Source organism: Fukomys damarensis, unplaced genomic scaffold (assembly GCF_012274545.1).
Source record: "Fukomys damarensis isolate Sample0158 unplaced genomic scaffold, DMR_v1.0_HiC HiC_scaffold_34, whole genome shotgun sequence".
Lineage (NCBI taxonomy): Eukaryota > Metazoa > Chordata > Mammalia > Rodentia > Bathyergidae > Fukomys > Fukomys damarensis.
Window position 1 is genome coordinate 23,029,445 of NW_022900946.1, and position 18,016 is coordinate 23,047,460.

At 46.9% G+C, this 18,016-nt stretch overlaps 1 protein-coding gene across 1 annotated transcript in view; it reads left to right on the top strand.

The window, feature by feature from the left end:
* The window catches only part of Mapk1 (mitogen-activated protein kinase 1), a 125,952-nt gene that overhangs the window by 3,781 nt on the left and 104,155 nt on the right, over nt 1–18,016 (top strand). The window contains exons 2-3 of the mRNA XM_033758556.1: nt 1,841–1,943; nt 7,195–7,374. Coding sequence (XP_033614447.1) covers nt 1,841–1,943; nt 7,195–7,374 — 283 coding nt within the window. The remainder of the gene's footprint in view (nt 1–1,840; nt 1,944–7,194; nt 7,375–18,016) is intronic.

The following is an 18,016-nucleotide window of genomic DNA, read 5'->3' on the forward strand; positions in this document are numbered from 1 at the left end:
GAGCAAGTTCCTTCGGCTGCCTGGGACGCAGTGGGGGACTCCACTTGCCCCTGGACTTCAAGACAAAAAAATCCCAGAAACAAGTCTACTGCTAGAAATTCCTAAAGGGCAGGATTTGGGGTGGGCTTCCCCCCCACCACCTTTAGGTTTTTCTCTAAATTCTAATTTTTTTTTTTTTTAACACAGCAAAAACACTTTACAGCTGAGTGTGGTGGTGCACGCCTGTAATCCCAACCTTTAGGTTTTTCTCTAAATTCTAATTTTTTTTTTTAACACAGCAAAAACACTTTACAGCTGAGTGTGGTGGTGCACGCCTGTAATCCCTGTACTCTTGGGACGCTGAGGCGGGAGGATCACAAATTCAAGCCCAGCTTGGGCAATTCAGCAAAGTAGTGAGACCCTGGTCTCGAAATTAAAAAGTAACAAAGGTCTGAGGCCCTAGGTGTAATCCCCAATACTGAAGAAGAAAAAGCTCTTCAAGGGAGATCGGCCAGCAGGAGAAGGGGTTGGAAGGATGACTACCAAGGATCTTGGTAGAGACCATGGAATGACCCAGGAGTCCAGGCAGCTCCACTGAGTAGGAGGAAGCCAGGCTGCAGCTGCGAGTGGCAGAGCCTAGGCAGCCCCTCCCTGTGGTGGCCTTCGCCTGGCTTCGACACTGGGCAAGGCCCGCCATCCCTGGTGAAAAGGGCACAGGCCTGTGTGTCCATCGCACAGGTGATGGGACCATCGCAGCTGACAGACCCCTCACAGGACCCCCCTGACTGTTGCCCTCTGCTCCAGATCTGTGAGTCCCTTCTAACTCAGACCTCTCTAACCTAACAGCAGGATGTGCTGTGGCTGGTGGTTTGGCAGCCCAGATCCCCGAGAGGGCGGCTCCCCCTGAGACACGATGCAGAGCACACTCGCATAGTCCAGCAGGGTCGTGACCCCCAGCATGTGTGACACTGCTCTTTGGGACCAACTGGAGACCCTCCCCAACATCCTCAGGGGATCGCTGCTGTCATTTTAATTCCAGATCACACGGGGAACTACCGAGTTGGGACTCAGTCATCCTGGAATCTTGCTACACTGCTCCCAACACGTGGAGCAGCCCACAGAGCCAGTCACGAAGTCACCACCTAAGGCAGGGTGGGCTTCAGTTTAACACGTGGGGGTCAAGTGCCAGTGGGTTACAGGGCCAGTATAGGGTCCTGGGGATCTAACTCGGTACCTTGCGCTTGCGAAGCAGGCGGCGGAACCACTGAGCTAAATCCCCAGCCCTGGTCTTTCCTTTTTCAAGCAAGCACAAGAAAGAAGAGACCTTGACTTGTACTGCTGGCCAAGCTCAGGCACCAAGGGGGCAGAGAAAACATCATAGATGCCTCCCTCCTCTCGCATAGCCCCCAAATCCCACCCTGAACTCTTCCTCAAAGCGTGGGGGAGGCATGTGTGGCCCAACTCCTTTGGGCTTGCTGTGCCCCTCCTGCTCGGCCCTATCCTGGACCCCCAAGCCTCGCATACTGTGCCCGTGGGCCTCCTGTTTCCTGGCATGGTCTGCTTTGCTTCCGATCCTTCCCAAGTCAACCCAAAGTGTCCCCACCTGTCCTAACAACGTCTGCCCAGAACGGAGGCTTCCTGCCCTATAGGCCACTCTGAGAGAACCGCAGCTTTATCTTCCTCCAGTCTGTCACAGAGGGCCCATCCTTGGAAAAGCAGGGTAACAAGCCCTGAAGGAGACCCCCCAGGCCCACCCACTTGCCAGCCTGTCCTCTCACTGCCCACGCACTCTGCTCCCTCAAGTCGCCTACTTAAGTATATGCTGTCTCCTTGTTCCCGGATGAATTGTCTGAACCTCCAGATGGTGGCTCTGTGCTCTCCTCCTGGCCCCAACCTTCGTGGCTCTCGGAGCCCTCTCCCAGTGCCACTGGGTGGGGGGCAAGGCAGGCCTGAGGACCACCAAGGTGCGGGCTGGCTGGTGCTGCCCTGCAGCTAAACGCAGCTCACCCACGTGATGAGGCCACCATGATGCCAGGTGAGGGTGAGGTGGGGGAACATGGGTTAGGTCTCTGCCGAGTGGGGCACAGACTAAATCCACTACAGAGAGCTGAGGCCGCAGAGTCTCCTAGGGCAGTTGAAACCAGGATCCACAAGTGCCAAAGGACTTCAGTCTGGCGAACGAAATCCAAATGCCCAGTACCCCAGACTAGGGCTAGCTTGGACAGAGCCAGAGAAAGAGCCAGGAATCCCAATCGGGAGGAGTGATGCCTAGTGCTCAGGGGGCTCTCACCACCCGCCCGCTTCCCTTCCAGCCTCTCCTGGCTAGGGTGGGGCAGGTCAGGAAAAGGTCCTCAGGGCCCTGGCGATGCCAGGCCATCTCAGATCTGCCTTCTTAGATCTGACCTTCAAGGTCCTGGATTTCCGTGTGTCTCAAGGCCAAGTAATGGGCATAGCCCCCTCAGAGCCAGCTCTGAGGATTTGTGGTGGTTCTGGGCTGGTGCCACTTCTGAGAGCAGCATTGGGAGCAGTGGTAGCCATGCAGCCCAGCCCCAGGCAGGCCCTCAGACCACCATCCTAGTCAGTCACTCTGGCTGTGGTGGGGAGACTTCCTCCTCACTCATCTTCCAGCAGCAACAGACTTAAAATGCCCACCTGTGCGCCCTCTTTCTCCCCTTCCCTAGGCCCTATTTGCAAAAGGAACTCCAGTCCCCAGGGCTTATTGGTTTCTGCCCACACTCAGTCCATCACCACAAAGTGTTGCTTCAAAACATTATATAAGGGGCTGGGGCTTTAGCTCAGTGGTTCCACTGCCTGCCTGGGAAGCGCAAGGACATGAGTTTGATCCCCGGTACAAAAAAAAAAGTGCAAAAGAACAAACATATAAACAATCACCATAAATGAATGTCTCTAGTGATTAAAATATATTCTACTTTTCTTTTTTTTGCACTGCTGAGGATTGAACCTATGTTCTCACGCATTATGTGCTACATTTCTTAAATTATAAAAGTAATACTTTTTGGCAAAAGTTGGAAAAGAGCAGAGGAAAATCAGGATTTGATTTTGAGCATGGACCAAAATATTCACAATCAGGGCTGGCATGTAGCTCAGTGCTAGAGCACCTGCTTAGTATGCATGGGGTCCTGGTCGGTCTACAGCCCCAAACAACAAAACCAGAAAAATCAAGGTACATATTTGAAAATGCAGTTTTATACTGGTGCAGTGCTGCATGACTGTAGTCCCAGCTACTTGGGAGGCTGAGGCAGGAGGGTCACTTGACCCCAAGAGTTGAAGCCAGCCTGGAGAATATAGTGAGATCACATCTTTTAAAAATCCTGTTTTGAGTTAGATCCCTGGTACCGGAAAAAAAAAATACTGTTTTAAGGGGCTGGGGATTTAGCTCAGTGGTGCCTGCACCTGCTTCGAAAGTGCAAGATCCTGAGTTCTATCCCAAGTACCAAAAAAAGAAAAGAAAAAAAAATCCTGTTTTAAGACTGGAGATGCAGCTCAGTAGTACAGCACCTGCCTAGCACATGTGAACCCATGGATTCCATAACCAACACCACAAATGTTTTAAAAAGAAAATTAAAAATGCAGTTTAAAAAGCAAACCTCTTGAAACAAGAGATAGCTTTTTGCATAGACTAAAATAATATGGAGAAATCGGTGAAGGTGAAAAAAAAGATTAAATTTAACCGCCGTGAATTTAAAAGTCAGAACTACACGAATTTATCTCCCGGACAAAGACAGACTTGAATCTGATACATTTAGTGTCCCTCCCCAGGCGGGAACTCTGCTCCGTCCGGCCGTGTTTCCCCGGAAGTAAAGGGCCTGCAATTTACCGAGTCGTTTTTTTAGCAGCTGCAGCTAACTTCAGCGTCTTACTTGCTCATTGCTGAGACACAACTGTAAGGACACGTTTATTTTGGCTCTCGGTTTGTAGAGGTTTCAGTTTATATATAGTCAGCTGGCTCCAAGGCCGGTGACCTAGCTGTGACCCAGCAGCGGGGCTGAAGCAGAGAGAGATCCAGGGAGCTGGGAGAGGCGCAACCCTCCCAGGCCACGCCCCCAGTGACCCACCTCCTCGAGCAGGCGTCCCCTTACGTCACATTTAGCTTACGTCATATTTAGGTCATCTGTGGGTGACCAATCACCTCCCAAGAGCCCCCACCTACGAGCGCCTGGAGGCTTTGCGGGGGACACTTAGATACAGACCATACAGTCAGGAAAGGCTGGGCCCCAGCCCAGGAACATCTCCCTTTCCACAGGCTTCCAGCATCCACAGCCTCTCCAGAGCCTTAGCTGAGCCAGGGTGATAAACACAGGCTGCTGGGCTTCCCACCTGGCATCGGCTATGGAGGCCTGACTCCAACACTACTGCAGATGTGAGTAGCTTCCTCAGAAATTTTGAAATTTTAAAGTCTTTCACATCAACAAGATATCAAGATGCAAGAGGCAGCCAGGAATTGGTGTCAAAGCTCAGAGTGTGGCTTGGGGATAGAGCACTTTCCTAGCATGCAGGAGGCCCTGGGTTCCATCCCCAACACTGGGGAAAAAAAATCATGCATCAACTATAAAGCATAGCAATGCAGCATAGCCACCAGGCAGTGACAAAACAGCGTTTCATAATATTGAAGGTCTTCAGAGGCCTTAATCCCTCTGTTTTTGTCACTCGTCTCTCTCCTTTACCCCAGTAACCAGTACCCTAAATGTTTAGGGTCATCTGTATGGAGGATTTCTTTATAGATTTACCATGTATGTATATATCTTTACATGCTGTCTTTAGTTTTTCTTGTCGATTAGCTTTTTGTTTTTCTTTTTGTTTTTGTTTTTTGAGACAGGGTCTCACTATGTAGTTGAGACTGCCCTGGAACTCACCATGTAGCCCAGGCTGGTCTCGAACTCACAGCGATCCTCCTGCCTCAGCCTCCCCAGTGTTGGGATTACAGGTGTGCGCCACCACGCCTGGCATCTATTAACTTTTTTAAAAAGAAAGTATCTTTTCTCAGTTTATTGGTCCATTATTTTAAGTTATGTGAGGTAAAGAAACTTTTTAAATTTACAAGCTAGGGCTGGAGATTTAGCTCAGCGGTTCGCTGGCCTGCCTTGCTAAGCGCAAGGACCCGAGTTCAATCCCCGCTACCAAAAAAAAAAAAGAAAAGAAAAGATAGTTTAAATTTACAAGCTAATAGTTTATCAAGCAGTACAAGTTCTTTGTTTACCTCAAAATGTAATACTAATCCCATAATAAGCAACAGAATTTTTTATACACAGACATGTGAAAAAAAAGTGGACACAAACTGTGTGCCGGCATCAAAAATTTAACAAAAAAACTTTTTCTTTAATTTTATAATCTCTGGGTTCCATAACAAGAAAGGGAGGTGACAGTCTTGTAACATTTGGTTCATGAAGTAAAGACTTCAATCTGCAAATAAATCACTTTCTGAACACACACTTTTATTTTCACAGCTTTTGTTTTGGCTTCACGGCAGTACTGAGAGACTATAACATATTTACATGGAGGGGGGACTTTACCAATATCCCAGAAGGTTTTTCTTTTTCTTTTCAATTTTTAAATATAAAGAATAATTTCTTAAAAAATAACTTCTAAAAATAAGAAACATAGCCCAGGGCTGGGGATTTAGCTCCGTGGTTCCACCGCCTGCCTCACAAGCACAAGGACCTGAATTCAATCCCTGGTACCAAAAAAAAAAAAAAAAAAAGTTAAAGAGACATAGTCCGGAATTTGGACATGTTCTAAGCAAAAGTTTTAATCTCTTAACAGTTAAAATACAAGCTTAGAAAGTTTGCTGGCAGTTTGTGTCATGGGGGGTATGGGAGGTCAGTCGTCTTACGTAGTCGTGACTCCCAGAGATGTGGGGCACAGGCAGACAGAAATACAAGGACCAGGGACCCCCCGGGGCAGCCCTGAACTTCAGGGGTGTCTGGGTGGACAGTGCTGGCTGCTTGAGGTGCTGGTTTCTCATCTGATGAGGGTCTGGCTGGTACAGCCGTGCTTTACTGAACCAAGTCACATTTTGGTCCGCCATCTCCTGCCCTCACCCCATTTATTAACTTTTTGAAAAAAAAAAAGTTTTTCTTTACTTTGCATGTTCTTTTTTTTAACTGGCAATTGAACTCTGGGCCTTGCATGTGATAGGCAAGGGCTCTGCCATTAAGCTACATCTCCAAGCCTTTTTAAGCTTTATTTTGAGATAAGGTCTCACTAACTTGCCCCGGCTGGCCTCAGACTCACAATTCTGTCTCAGCCTTCCATAAAGCCAACGTGTGTATTTCTTTCTTTCTTTTTTTTTTTTCATTCTTAAATATGCTTTCATACTCTTTTTCATTTCTGTACATCACAACATCAAGATTTTGCTGCTTAGGATCTCTGCAGAGGCTGCGGCTTTCGTCCCCTTAGTTGTGCTTGTGTGTGTGTAAGTGTAACACCTATCAGTGTGTATCAATGTGTGTACCAGTGCCCGCGCACATCAGTATGTAAAGCAGTATATATCGGTGAACGCCAAAGAAACAACTCTCCTGACGTCAATCAGGTCACACGTTGACAGACGGTAATTTGGACCTCAGGGTACCGGGTAGGAACCAGAAGCTTTGCGTTTGAGACCTATTCGCTTCCTTCAAGCGGAACAGGATTATCGGATCGAGGGCAGGTCTGTAACTTGGGAATGCGGAGCTGGTTCAGGCCAATAAAGCTACGAGTGACTGAGTCAAGTCAGCGAAGAACGGCAGTCGGGCCCTAAAGTGTGAGAAGTGCTCACTTTGAAAACCAAGTGCACCCACTGCCCTGTCAGCCTGGGGGTGATACCAAATGACTTTAAAAACCTTTGGTCCTTCAAAGTCCGCTTGGTGTATACCTTTTTCCGTTGCTACTACCGGGCACATCCCACACGCTTTGTTGTGCATATTTATTTTATTATTACTATGCTTTTGGTTCCGGGGATCGAACTTGGGACCTTACACTTGCGAGGCAGGCGGAGGAATCGTGTTTTTGTCAGCGTGTGCCTCCGAATCCGTACAGGCTGCGTGAGTTCCTGGCTCTCTGCATAAGCAAGACTGCTATAAATGTTCTTGATGGGTCTCCGGGTACTCACATTCAAGAGTTTCTTTAGGGTGCACACCCACTGGGCAGGGCTGGCTGTGTATGGGATTTGCAGGGCCCAGGGCCAAGGAAAACGTGTGTCTCTTGATGAACTGTTAGGGAGCAGCGGACCGGGTCGAAGGCCCTGTGACTGCACAGCTTCGTGGCCAGGAGGCTCCCTCGCCTCCGAGTCTCCCTGCCACTGAGAAGGTCGTGCAAGAGGCGGCCCAGCGTCAGTGGGTAGCACAGCCCCGCACCCTCGCCACCACCCGGTGCCATCAGACCCCTCAACTCCGGTCGGTACGGCGAGGGTAAATGGCCTCTTGTTGTGCTTTCGGTTTGCGTTTCCTTGCTTCCCCGACGGGGTATCTGTATCAGGTCTGAGTCGCTCTATCAAAATTCCCGAGGCTTAGAAGGAAAAGAGTTTTGTTTGGCTTGAAGCCTCGGGGGTCTGAGAGCGTGGTACCGGCGTGTGACCAGGCCCTGTGGCTATGTCACCACACGGCAGAGCAGCAGGAGCAGAAACAGGCGCATCCGAAAGAAACTGGGCGGATGGCCTGGGTTCGCTTCCTTCCAACCCGTTCTCATGGTAACAGGCTCAGAGATACCCAACCCACCCCTGAAAGGCACATGGACCCTTTCCGAGGGTGGTGCCCCGTGACCTAATTACCTCCCCGAAGGCCCCATCACCTCAACGCCATGATACTGAGGGAGGAACCACATCCAAACGCAGCAGAGGATGGGAAACGTCCGTGTGTCTGCGTCTGCGTCCGTGTGTGTGTCGACGACTGAGTGATTTTTATTTTTTAAGATCAGAAACAGAGTTGTCTTTAGTTCTGTTCTTGCCACTTAAAAACCGCATGGTCTTATGTAAGTTGCTCCCATCCGGGGCCCTGTTATTCGCCCCTGGACAACAGAAGTACGTGCTTTGTCTCATAGCGCTTCGTGTACGTCTCCGCAGCTGCATTCTAGCCCCTTCCGACGAGGGGACAGGTTCTCTCTCGTCATCTCTGTGGCTTTAACCCAGGGCCTGCCCCAAGACGGCATCCTCATTGGTCCACTGCATCAGCAGGCCGGTCTACGAGCACTGACTGAGGCAGGACAGAGGTGGAACTTCTGTCTGGCAGACAGAGGGACAGCGGGCAAAAGCCTAACTCAAGCTGAGCTCAACCGATTTCTGCGATCTTGAACAAAGGGCTTTCGACTCGCCGATCCTTCATTTTCTCATCTGCAGATGAGGATGATGACACCCCTTCCTGGGGCTCTGCGGAGACCTGAATTAGACGTGGGAGCGTTGGCTGTTTTTCCTTCCACCCCTGAAGTTCTAAGGTGCGCAGACCTTGGGGATTGCACTTTCTCTTCGTTCTTTTCTGTCAACAAGAGGGGTAGACCTACGACTGATGGGCCCCAGAGCTTCTAAAACAGAAGTTCATGGGGAGAAGAGATGAATCCTGCCAAGCTGAGCTCTGGCTGATACGGTCAACGTGTGCTCCGCACCCACCCCTCACACATTGTTTTACTAAGATATAATTTACACAGCGCATTCTCAGAAGTTGCAGTGTCGCTCTCCCGCCTCCCCAGCCTCCTGATGCCCTAACTCAAGCATCATTGAGACTTGGGATGATTTCACCCTCTGACCTGCTGAAGCCCACGGGAAGCAGGAGCCGGAGCGCTAGCCCTGCTCCCCAGCACCGCTAGTGGGTGAGGACCCTTGTCCTGCCACCTCGGGAAAAGTCATCAGGACACCTCTGACTCCATGTGTCCAAAACTCATCACCCTGCTCCAGAGCTCCAGCCGAGGACGGGCCTCACAACCTTCCACCCAGACACCCATCACGGAACCGAGTCACTACCTGCACTATCCTCTGTAGACCCTGCCCATCCCTCAATTTCTCTGTGTCCCTCTGAGCCCTCTTGAAGGAGGTCTGTATAATTTATCGTCCAAACCATGGCACCTCTGAGAGCAAGCAGAGGCACTATTAATGATGGATCTGGCACAACAGGCAAGCACCAGTACACCTGTCATTGTGCTTAAGAAGAGACAAGGACAGGCAGGGCTGGGGAGTTAGCTCAGTGGTTCAGCTGCTTTGCAAGCACAAGGACCTGAGTTTGATCCCTGGTACCAAAAAAAAAAAAAAAAAAACAGAGAGAGAGACACGAGGACAATGAACAGTAACAACAACCACCCAGCATTGCTATGGGAGACGAAACTGCAACACAGCCACCAACTTGTGCCTTTCTGAGGATAGACTCAGGTCAGCATCCAAAAAGGCTGTCCCTAAATAATTTAGTAAATGTAAATAGAAAACAAAAAAGCAAGTAGGAAATTAAAATAATTAGAAGTGCTGGGTGTGGTGGCGCACTCCTGTAATCCCAGCACTTGGGAGGTTGAGGCAGGAGGATCGCTGTGAGTTCGAGACCAGCCTGGGCTACGCAGTGAGTTCCAGGGCAGTCTCAACTACATAGTGAGATCCTGTCTCAAAAAACCAAAAAATAAAAATAAATAAATAAATAAATAATAAAATAATTAGCAGAATTTAAAAGGAAAAATAAGTAGAGAAAACAAGATAAGTTGTGTTAAATGACAAAAGCATGGATGAATATTAATAAAAATGTATATACTCTATACAAACTGAAAAAGCTAAAAGGAATTACAGGGATCTCTCCTCACATATAGTTTTTATTACCTGTGGTCAACTGCAATACAGTGCTATTAAATGAAAAGTCCTAAAAGTAAGCAATTTATAAGTTTTATTTATTTATTTTTTGGTACCGGGGATCGAACTTATGTCCTTGTGCTTGCGTGGCAGGCACCAAACCTCTGAGCTAAATCCCCAGCTACAATTTTTACATTGTGTGTGCGGAGTAGCCTGATGAGATCTTGTGCCATCTGTCACCCTCCGGGATACGAATGGGCCCTCCGTCCAGCGTATCGACACTGGGTGTGCCACCCTCCCCGAGTCACTTAGCCATCTTATTAATCAGATTGATTATCATGGTGTCACCACGGTTATGGTGGTCATTTTAGTGGCCAAAAGTTCAAGGACAGTGATGCAAAGGAAACATCAGAGCATAAAACTCGGAAAGACAGATGAACACTGATGCTACGTGACAATGCCCCGGGGCACATAAGAGACACCATATCTGCACAGTGTCAAAACTGCCTGAAGTTTTGGACATCAGTCCGGGGTCTTGGAACACGGATCACTGTTGTATACTAAAACTGAAATCATAAGTGGACAGTTGGATCCCTATGTTTGCATTTGCATGACAATTTTTGTACTTTTTGTATTTCTCTTTTTTGAGGGATGAGTGCTAGGGGTTGAACCAGGACCTTGCCCATGCTAAGCACATACTTTACTCCCAAGCCACACCCCAGCCCTGTATTTTCCGAGTTTGCGGTATTGAGTCTTATTTCTGAGACCAGAATGAAAACAATTTTAATATTATTTTGAGACACCGAAATGGACTCAGTCGTTCGTAAATGCTTGCAAAGGCCCACTTGCGATCACAAGTGTAGAAGTTGAAGTAGAGAACCAAGGTCTCTGTCATTAGGCATTAAAGAGGGCGGGGAAGAAGGCGGAAGGGAGGACCAAGCAGGCAAGCAGGAAACAAGGGGCTTCCCAGCTTGGCCAATGATACCAGGAATGCAGGCCCGAGGAAAAAGGGTGACCTGAGGGCTTCGTGGCTCTGGGACAATAGCCTCAGGCTGCAGAGGAAGGCACGGACCAGATCACAGACCTTTTGTGCATGACCTTCCAAGTGATCCTTGAAACTGCTGGACAGGTCTGGGGCAGAGACTGGCCAGTGGGTGCTTTTCAGAGGTCCTTCTGGTTGCTTTTCAAAAACAAGAGCCAGGACCAGGAAGGAGGTCCAGGAGTTCGAATGAGCCTGGCTGACTCCCTGAGCAGAGCCGAGACATCTGGAACTGTGGCGGGGGCTACGTTCAGAAGCCACAGTGGACTAGGGAGAGAGCATCTCTCCTGTCTGGTCACTTAATAAATGTCCATTCACTCTGAGCCTGAGGACGAGACCTGAGACAGACCCGTGAAACGAATGGATCCCAGGAGGAACAAGAAGAGATCAGGGTAACAGGTCAAAGTGAGCACCCAGGATAAACAGGAGCAGGCAGCTGGAGTGGCACTGGACAGAACAGCCGGCAAGCTGGAGCAGGCGGTAGAGCTCACCATCGTTCTGTTCGTTTGTGATGCAGACACTACGTGCCCGGCAGCCCAGTCTCAGAGGGGTTAGTACATCTCCAGCTTAGATTTCCCTGGTAGCTACTCAGGCTCAGGGAGCACCAGGATGGAGGTGCAGAGAAGCCTTGGGTATTTCATCGGAGGACACCATCTATATGAAGCCCAAGTTCAGGCAAAATCTAATCTGGAGAGGTTCTACAGTGATGGAAACATGCTACGTCTTGATTTGGGTCTTCGTAACATAGATGAGTACATCTGTCCAAATTCATTAGACAGTGAACCTCCGATTGGTGAATTACACCTCAATAAAGACTAAAAGGCTCAGGCCAGACTCTGGTAACCCAAGAAATGGCTTTTGGGGACCACTCCGGGAGGTGCCCTGCAGCAGGGCCATAGCTGGAGGGAGCTATGAGGTGGACACCCTTGTGGGCAGTCTGTGGGCCGATGGCTAAGGGACACAGTGGCAGAAGTTGTGGCTACCAGCCAGACCCTGCACAGAGGAATGACCACTGAACCAAGCAAGCCAGCGGGGGCCCTGAGAGCGCCCTCAGAGAGTGGAGGCGGGAGACAACATTCACCGAGGCCTGCAGTGTGCCTGCTCTAGGGCTGGACCGGCTTTAACTCATTCAGTAATCCTTACGTCCCCAACAGTTATGGTTGCTGGATTGAGAAAACTCAAGATCACGGCGGGTGTGCAGCAGAACCCAAGCTGCTGACTTCCAGAGAGTCAGAACTGAGTGTTAGCTTGTCTAGCTATAGCCTGCTGTAGCAGGGAAACCATGAAATACCAAGGCTGTGTGTGTGTGTGTGTGTGTGTGTGTGTGTGTGTGTGCGCGCACGCACGCGCTGCAGAGCTCAAGATAGAAGGTGTGTGCGTGCGTGTCTGTGAGCTGCATCGCTGTGCATGTGGCTGCATAGATTTAAATGGAACAAATCTCCTAGCAGTCACACTCACGTGTGTGCCCCCAGCTTGTCTTCACAACATTTTTCTGAAATCTCACATCTTGAGAGATGTCGGTTGCTCCTTTCAGAAGGTAGAGAACCAGTCCAGGGAGGGTGCCGCCAGTCCCCTGCTGTGGCCACGGCAGGGCGTGTGGTGTGTATACTAGGGCCGTGGATGCTGCAGCTGAGGGTTTGTTCTCTTCTCTGCAGCGGTGACGAGCCTCCCCCCACCTCTGCTCTGTGTGGAGTGGGGGAAGGAGACGCACCCTATGTTAGCAGAGCCTTCTGTTGTGTGTGGAGCTGCCTGAGCTGGTCTGTGTGAGACTGCTCTTCCCCATCCACACTGGGTTTGCTCTGCGTGCAAGCAGAAAGCATCTGCACATAGTATCATCCGTACTTAATACAGTGCCTTGTTTTTACAGTAGCGCCATTATCTGCAAGGGATACATTCCAAGACCCTCAGCGAATGTATGAACCCAAGGATAGATCCATAACCACAAATTCAATGCCTTTTCCTTCTTACCTAATCGCTCACCACCAACTGGGACCACAACTTTTGCCATCCGAGGTGCAGTAACAAAGCTAGCATGCATTTCTTTTTCCTTCTTCATCGTTTCATGGACAGATTGTTCTTCCTGTATAGATCTTAGCAAACTCAGCATGTGATGTTTTTCTTTCATTACTAAGTGAGGAACTCTCATATTTTCATTTAAAGAAAGCACTTTATGGCTTCTCTTTGGCATAGATGCATTGCTCTTAGCATAGTATCATTGCTGTTGTGCTAAATAAAATGAGTCACTGGATCAGGAGCACTGCACACGGCAACCTAGATGGCTAATGAATGACTAATGGGTGGATAGTGAATACCGTGTGGACAGAGGGACCATCCACATCCTGAGTACACATCCACGTCACCTACTCAGAACAGTACAGAATTTAACTGATCTCCAAAGTTTTCTGAACAAGAAAATGGAAGGGGGACATCAGAAAATGGAAAGGTATCTCCTGTTCCTGAATAGGCAGAACCAACATTGTCAAAATGGCCACACTTCCCAAACTGGCACATAGATCCGATGCCATCCCAAATCAAGACACCAACAACTGGGCCGGGGATTTAGCTCAGTGGTTCCAGTGCCTGCTTTGCAAGCGCAGGGACCTGAGTTCGATCCCTGGTACCAAAAAAACAAAAACAAACAAACAAACAAAAAAAGACACCGACAATATTCCTCACAGAACTAGAGAAAACAATCCTAAAATTTATATGGAGCCAGAAGAGATCCAGAATAGAAAAAGCAATCACGGGCAATAAGAACAAAATGAGAGGCATAACAATGCTGGATTTCAAGCTGTACAAGTTGCAGTGATAAAAACAGCGTCGTACTAGCACAAAAGCAGACATGCATATCAATGGAATAGAAGAAAAAAAAAACAAACAAAAAAAAAAACGGATGCAGAAATAACTCCAGGCACATTCAGCCATCTGATCTTTGACCAAGGGGCCAGAAACATACATTACACGAAAGATAGCCTCTTTGACAAATCAAACTCAGCAATATTTAAAAAGATGAATATACTGTTACTAAGTGGGATTTATCTCTAGAAATACAAGACTGGTTTCTTACTCAAAAATCACTCATCAGAGGTGGGGATTTAGCTCAGTGGTTCCCCCGCCAGCCTCACAAAGGTAAGGTCCCGAGTTCAATTCCTGGTACCAAAAAAATATCTATCTATCTATCTATCTATCTATCTATCTATCTATCTATCTATCTATATCAATCAACAGACAAGCCAAGAGTGGAGGTGGTGCACACCTGTAATCTCAGCATTCAGGACTCTATTCAAGGCCATAGTCCAACGCTAGTTTGAACTATATAAAGAGACTCTATCTCAAAACAAACAAAGAAAAAAAATGGAATTCACCCTATTGAAACCTTTTAGCACCCTCCCAAAAAACCCACATAGGGGCGGGGATTTGGACCAGCAGTTCCGCCACCTGCCTCACAAGTGCAAGGACCTTAGTTCGATCCCCAGTACCAAAAAAAAAAAAAAAATCTACCAAAAAAGAAAAAACAAAACCCCGCAGGGTCATATCAAATGATGCAGGGGAAAAAAGGCAACTGACAAAATTTAACATCAATTCTGAATAAATCAGCAAGGTGGACAGAAGAGGGAACACCCTCAACATGATAATTAATAGCAAAAGAATAAATATTTTCAAGCATATTATGTATGCTGTCGTGGCTTCTCTTCAATATTGTAGTGCAAGTTGTAGTTAGTTCAACAAGGCAAGAAAAATAAAGGAATATAAACCAGACAAGAAAAAATAAAATTGTCTCTTTGCAGGCAACGTGACCATCTATGTAAAAACTAGCCTCCCCCAAAAAGCCTACCAAAAACAGAACAAAACAATTACCCTGTTAAAACCACCAGTGAGTTCATCAGAGTTGCAGAATTCAAAGTCAATACAGCAAAATTATTAGCGTTTCTGTGTAATGGCAACTGGATCAACAAATACGTACCATTTACATTAGCCCCAAGATACACTTCATGTGACTGTAACAAAATATGAAAGTTCTCTATGATTAAAACTCTAACCCCCCCAAAAAAAACCTATAAAAGCCTGGTGAAGTAAATTGTCAAAGACCTAAGTAAACAGAAAGATATGTTCTTGGAGTAGAAGGCTCAATGTAAGAAAAATGTCAATTGTTTTCAATTTGGTCTTCAATTTGAACACTATTCTGATCAGAAACCCAGAAGAACTTTTTATAGATATATACAGAAGAGCTGATTCTAAAATTTACATGGAAAGAAAAAGAAATGAAAAAAGTCCAAACAAGAAAAAGGGAAAGTGGAAGAACTCACACTTCCTGAATTTAATGCTGCCTACATAGCAGCTGGGATGAAGGTGTGGTATCGTCACAAACATAGACACATTAATCAATGGAACTGAAGAGAGAAATAAACTCATAGGGGCTGGGGATTTAGCTCAGTGGTTCTGTTGCCTACCTTGTGAGCACAAGCACCCGAGTTTGATCCCCAGTATCAAAACAACACAAATAAAAAAAATCCCCCCCAAAGCAGAAATAAACTCATAAATATTGCTAACTGATTTCTGGATGCTTACATATACAGCCAGCTGACATTTGCCACTTTAACCATTTTTTAGCATTTTACTGTGATAAAATACTTATACAACTTAGCATTTCAACCACATTTAGGTATACAATTCAGTAACATTAAGTGCATTCAGTGATGTTCAAACATTATCACTATTTTTTTCCCAAAACTTTTCCATAGCCTCAACAGAAACATTACCCATTAGGAAATAACTCCCCCGTGTCCTCTGCCCTCAAACTCTGTCCCTTCCTTTCCAATTTCTGTTTCTATAAATTTTCCTAGTCTAGATACTTCATATAAATGAAATCATTCGGCATCCTTTTGTGACTGGCTTATTTCATTTAGCATAATATTGTGCGATTCATTAAGTTTCATGGATACCACTGCAATATCCCACTGTATATTTATACACATTTTGTTCATCTATTGATCAACATTAGTTGTTCCTACCATTTATTATTCAGCTTTACTCCACTGTAGCAAAATACTGGGCATGGGCTACTTATGAAGAAAAGGCTCTTTTATCTCACTCTTTCGGAGATTTGAGGTCCAAACGACACATACAGGCTGTGTGGTGAGGGCCAGCCCTGGGCTGTCTCACTTCCTGTTGGACAGGAGCAAGCCGGTGATTGTTAATCTGGAACCAGGAGGAGAGAGACTTGCATGGGGCTTTATAACTAAGCACAGCCTCGATGACCCAAGGACCTGCCAGTGGGCCTCGCCTCTCAGAGGTTCTGCCACCTTCCAGTGCCACCACTCTGGGAACGAAGCCTTCAACACACACGAATCTTTGGGGCGAGGAACACAATTTAGCCACACAACTTACCGCACCACTTGGCTATTACGAATAATGCAGCTATGAACATAAGTTCCTGTTATCAAATCTTTGGCGTATAGAACTAGAAGTGAACTGGCTGAGTCACACGCTAGTTCTGTCTAACTTTATACGGGACTCTCAAACTCTTTCATATTTTATATTCCCACTGGTCATGTATGAGGGCTCCAATAGCCTCACACTGTGTCAGTGCTGAGTACCCCTGTAACTGTGCATCTTCTTTGGAGAAATGTCTACTCCAGTCCTCTGCTTATTTTTCTTTCTTTTTGAAAAACTAAAAGTCTTTATCTATTTGGTACCGGGGATCGAACTCGGGTCCTTGTGCTTGCAAGGCAGGCAGTGGAACCACTGAGCTAACTCTCCAGCCCCCCCCCCCCGCTCCTATTTTTCACTAGGGTTTTTTGTTGTGTTGTTAAATTGTAGGAATTCTTTTTTACTGTAGTAAAATACATAACAAAATTTACCACGTTGGGCCGGGATTTAGCTCAGTGGTTCCGCTGCCTACCTTGTAGGCGCAAGGTCCCAAGTTTGATCCTGGTACAAAACAAACAAACAAACAAACAAACCATGTTTATTATTTCTAAGCGCACATTTCAGTGACATGGAGTACATGCGTCTTGTTGTGCAGCATCACCATGATACATCCTGAAGTTTCCGTCGTCCCCAACTGAAAGTCTATCCATTAAGCAGAAACTCCATAGTTCCTCTTCCCCTGACTTCCTGGTGGCCATAATCTGCAATAAATCCCTGCAAATTTGACTATAAGTGGAATACTACAACTGTCTTTTATGCCAGGCTTAGCTCACTAAGTATTATATACTTGTCTATGTTGTAATAGAGATAGTTTCATATCCTTTAAAAGATGAGTAACAATTCCGTTCTGTGTAGATATCACTTTGGGGGGGACTGGGGATTGAACTCAGGACCTTGCATTTGCCGTGCAGGTGCTGTGCTACTGAGCTACATCCTTCTCTATATACCACACTTTTTTATCCATTTATCCATCAGTGGACACTTGGGTTGCTTCTGCTTTTGGGCTATTATAATTAATGCTGCTATACTATTGAATTAAGACATTCACGTATCTCCTTAAAACCTTGTTTTGGGGCTGGGGATTTGGCTCAGGGGTTCTGCTGCCTGCCTTGTAAGCGCAAAGACCCGAGTTCCATCCCCGGTACCAAAACAAAACAAAATGTGTTTTTAATTCTTTGGCGTATATATCCAGAAGTGGAAACGCTAGATCCTATGCTAAGTCTATGTTTCATCTTTCAAAGAATTGCCATGGTTTCCCATGTGAAATGGCTGCACTTTTTACATGCCCTCAAGCGTGCAGAAGGGTTCCGAATTCTCCATATCTCCACTATACTTACTATTTTCTGATTGTTTTTTAGGGTGCTGTGGTTGTTTTGTAGTACTGGGGATTGAACTCGGCCTTGCACATGCTGGGCAGGCACTTTACCTAAAGAACCCTTCCCAGTCCTTTTTCATTTTTCTTTTTTTTTTTTGTACTGAGGATCGAACTCAGCACCTTGCGCTTGCCAAGCAGGCGCAGTGCCACTGAGCTAAATCCCTGGCCCTTCTTTCCTTTGTTTTTCTTTCCTTCTTGCCCAGGCTGGCTTAGATCTTGTGATCCTCCGGCTTCAGCCTCCCAAGTAGCTCAGATTACAGGCGTGTGCCATTGCACCCAACTTGGGTTGTTTTTGTTTCTGTTTTTAAGTAGTTCCGGCTGGTCTTGAACTCACTGTATAGTCCAGGCTGACCTTGCATTCCTGGCAATCCACCTCACTTAATCATAGTTTTATCTCTTAAATTTAGGTTTCTCATCCATTTTTAATGTGTGTGCGTGTGCG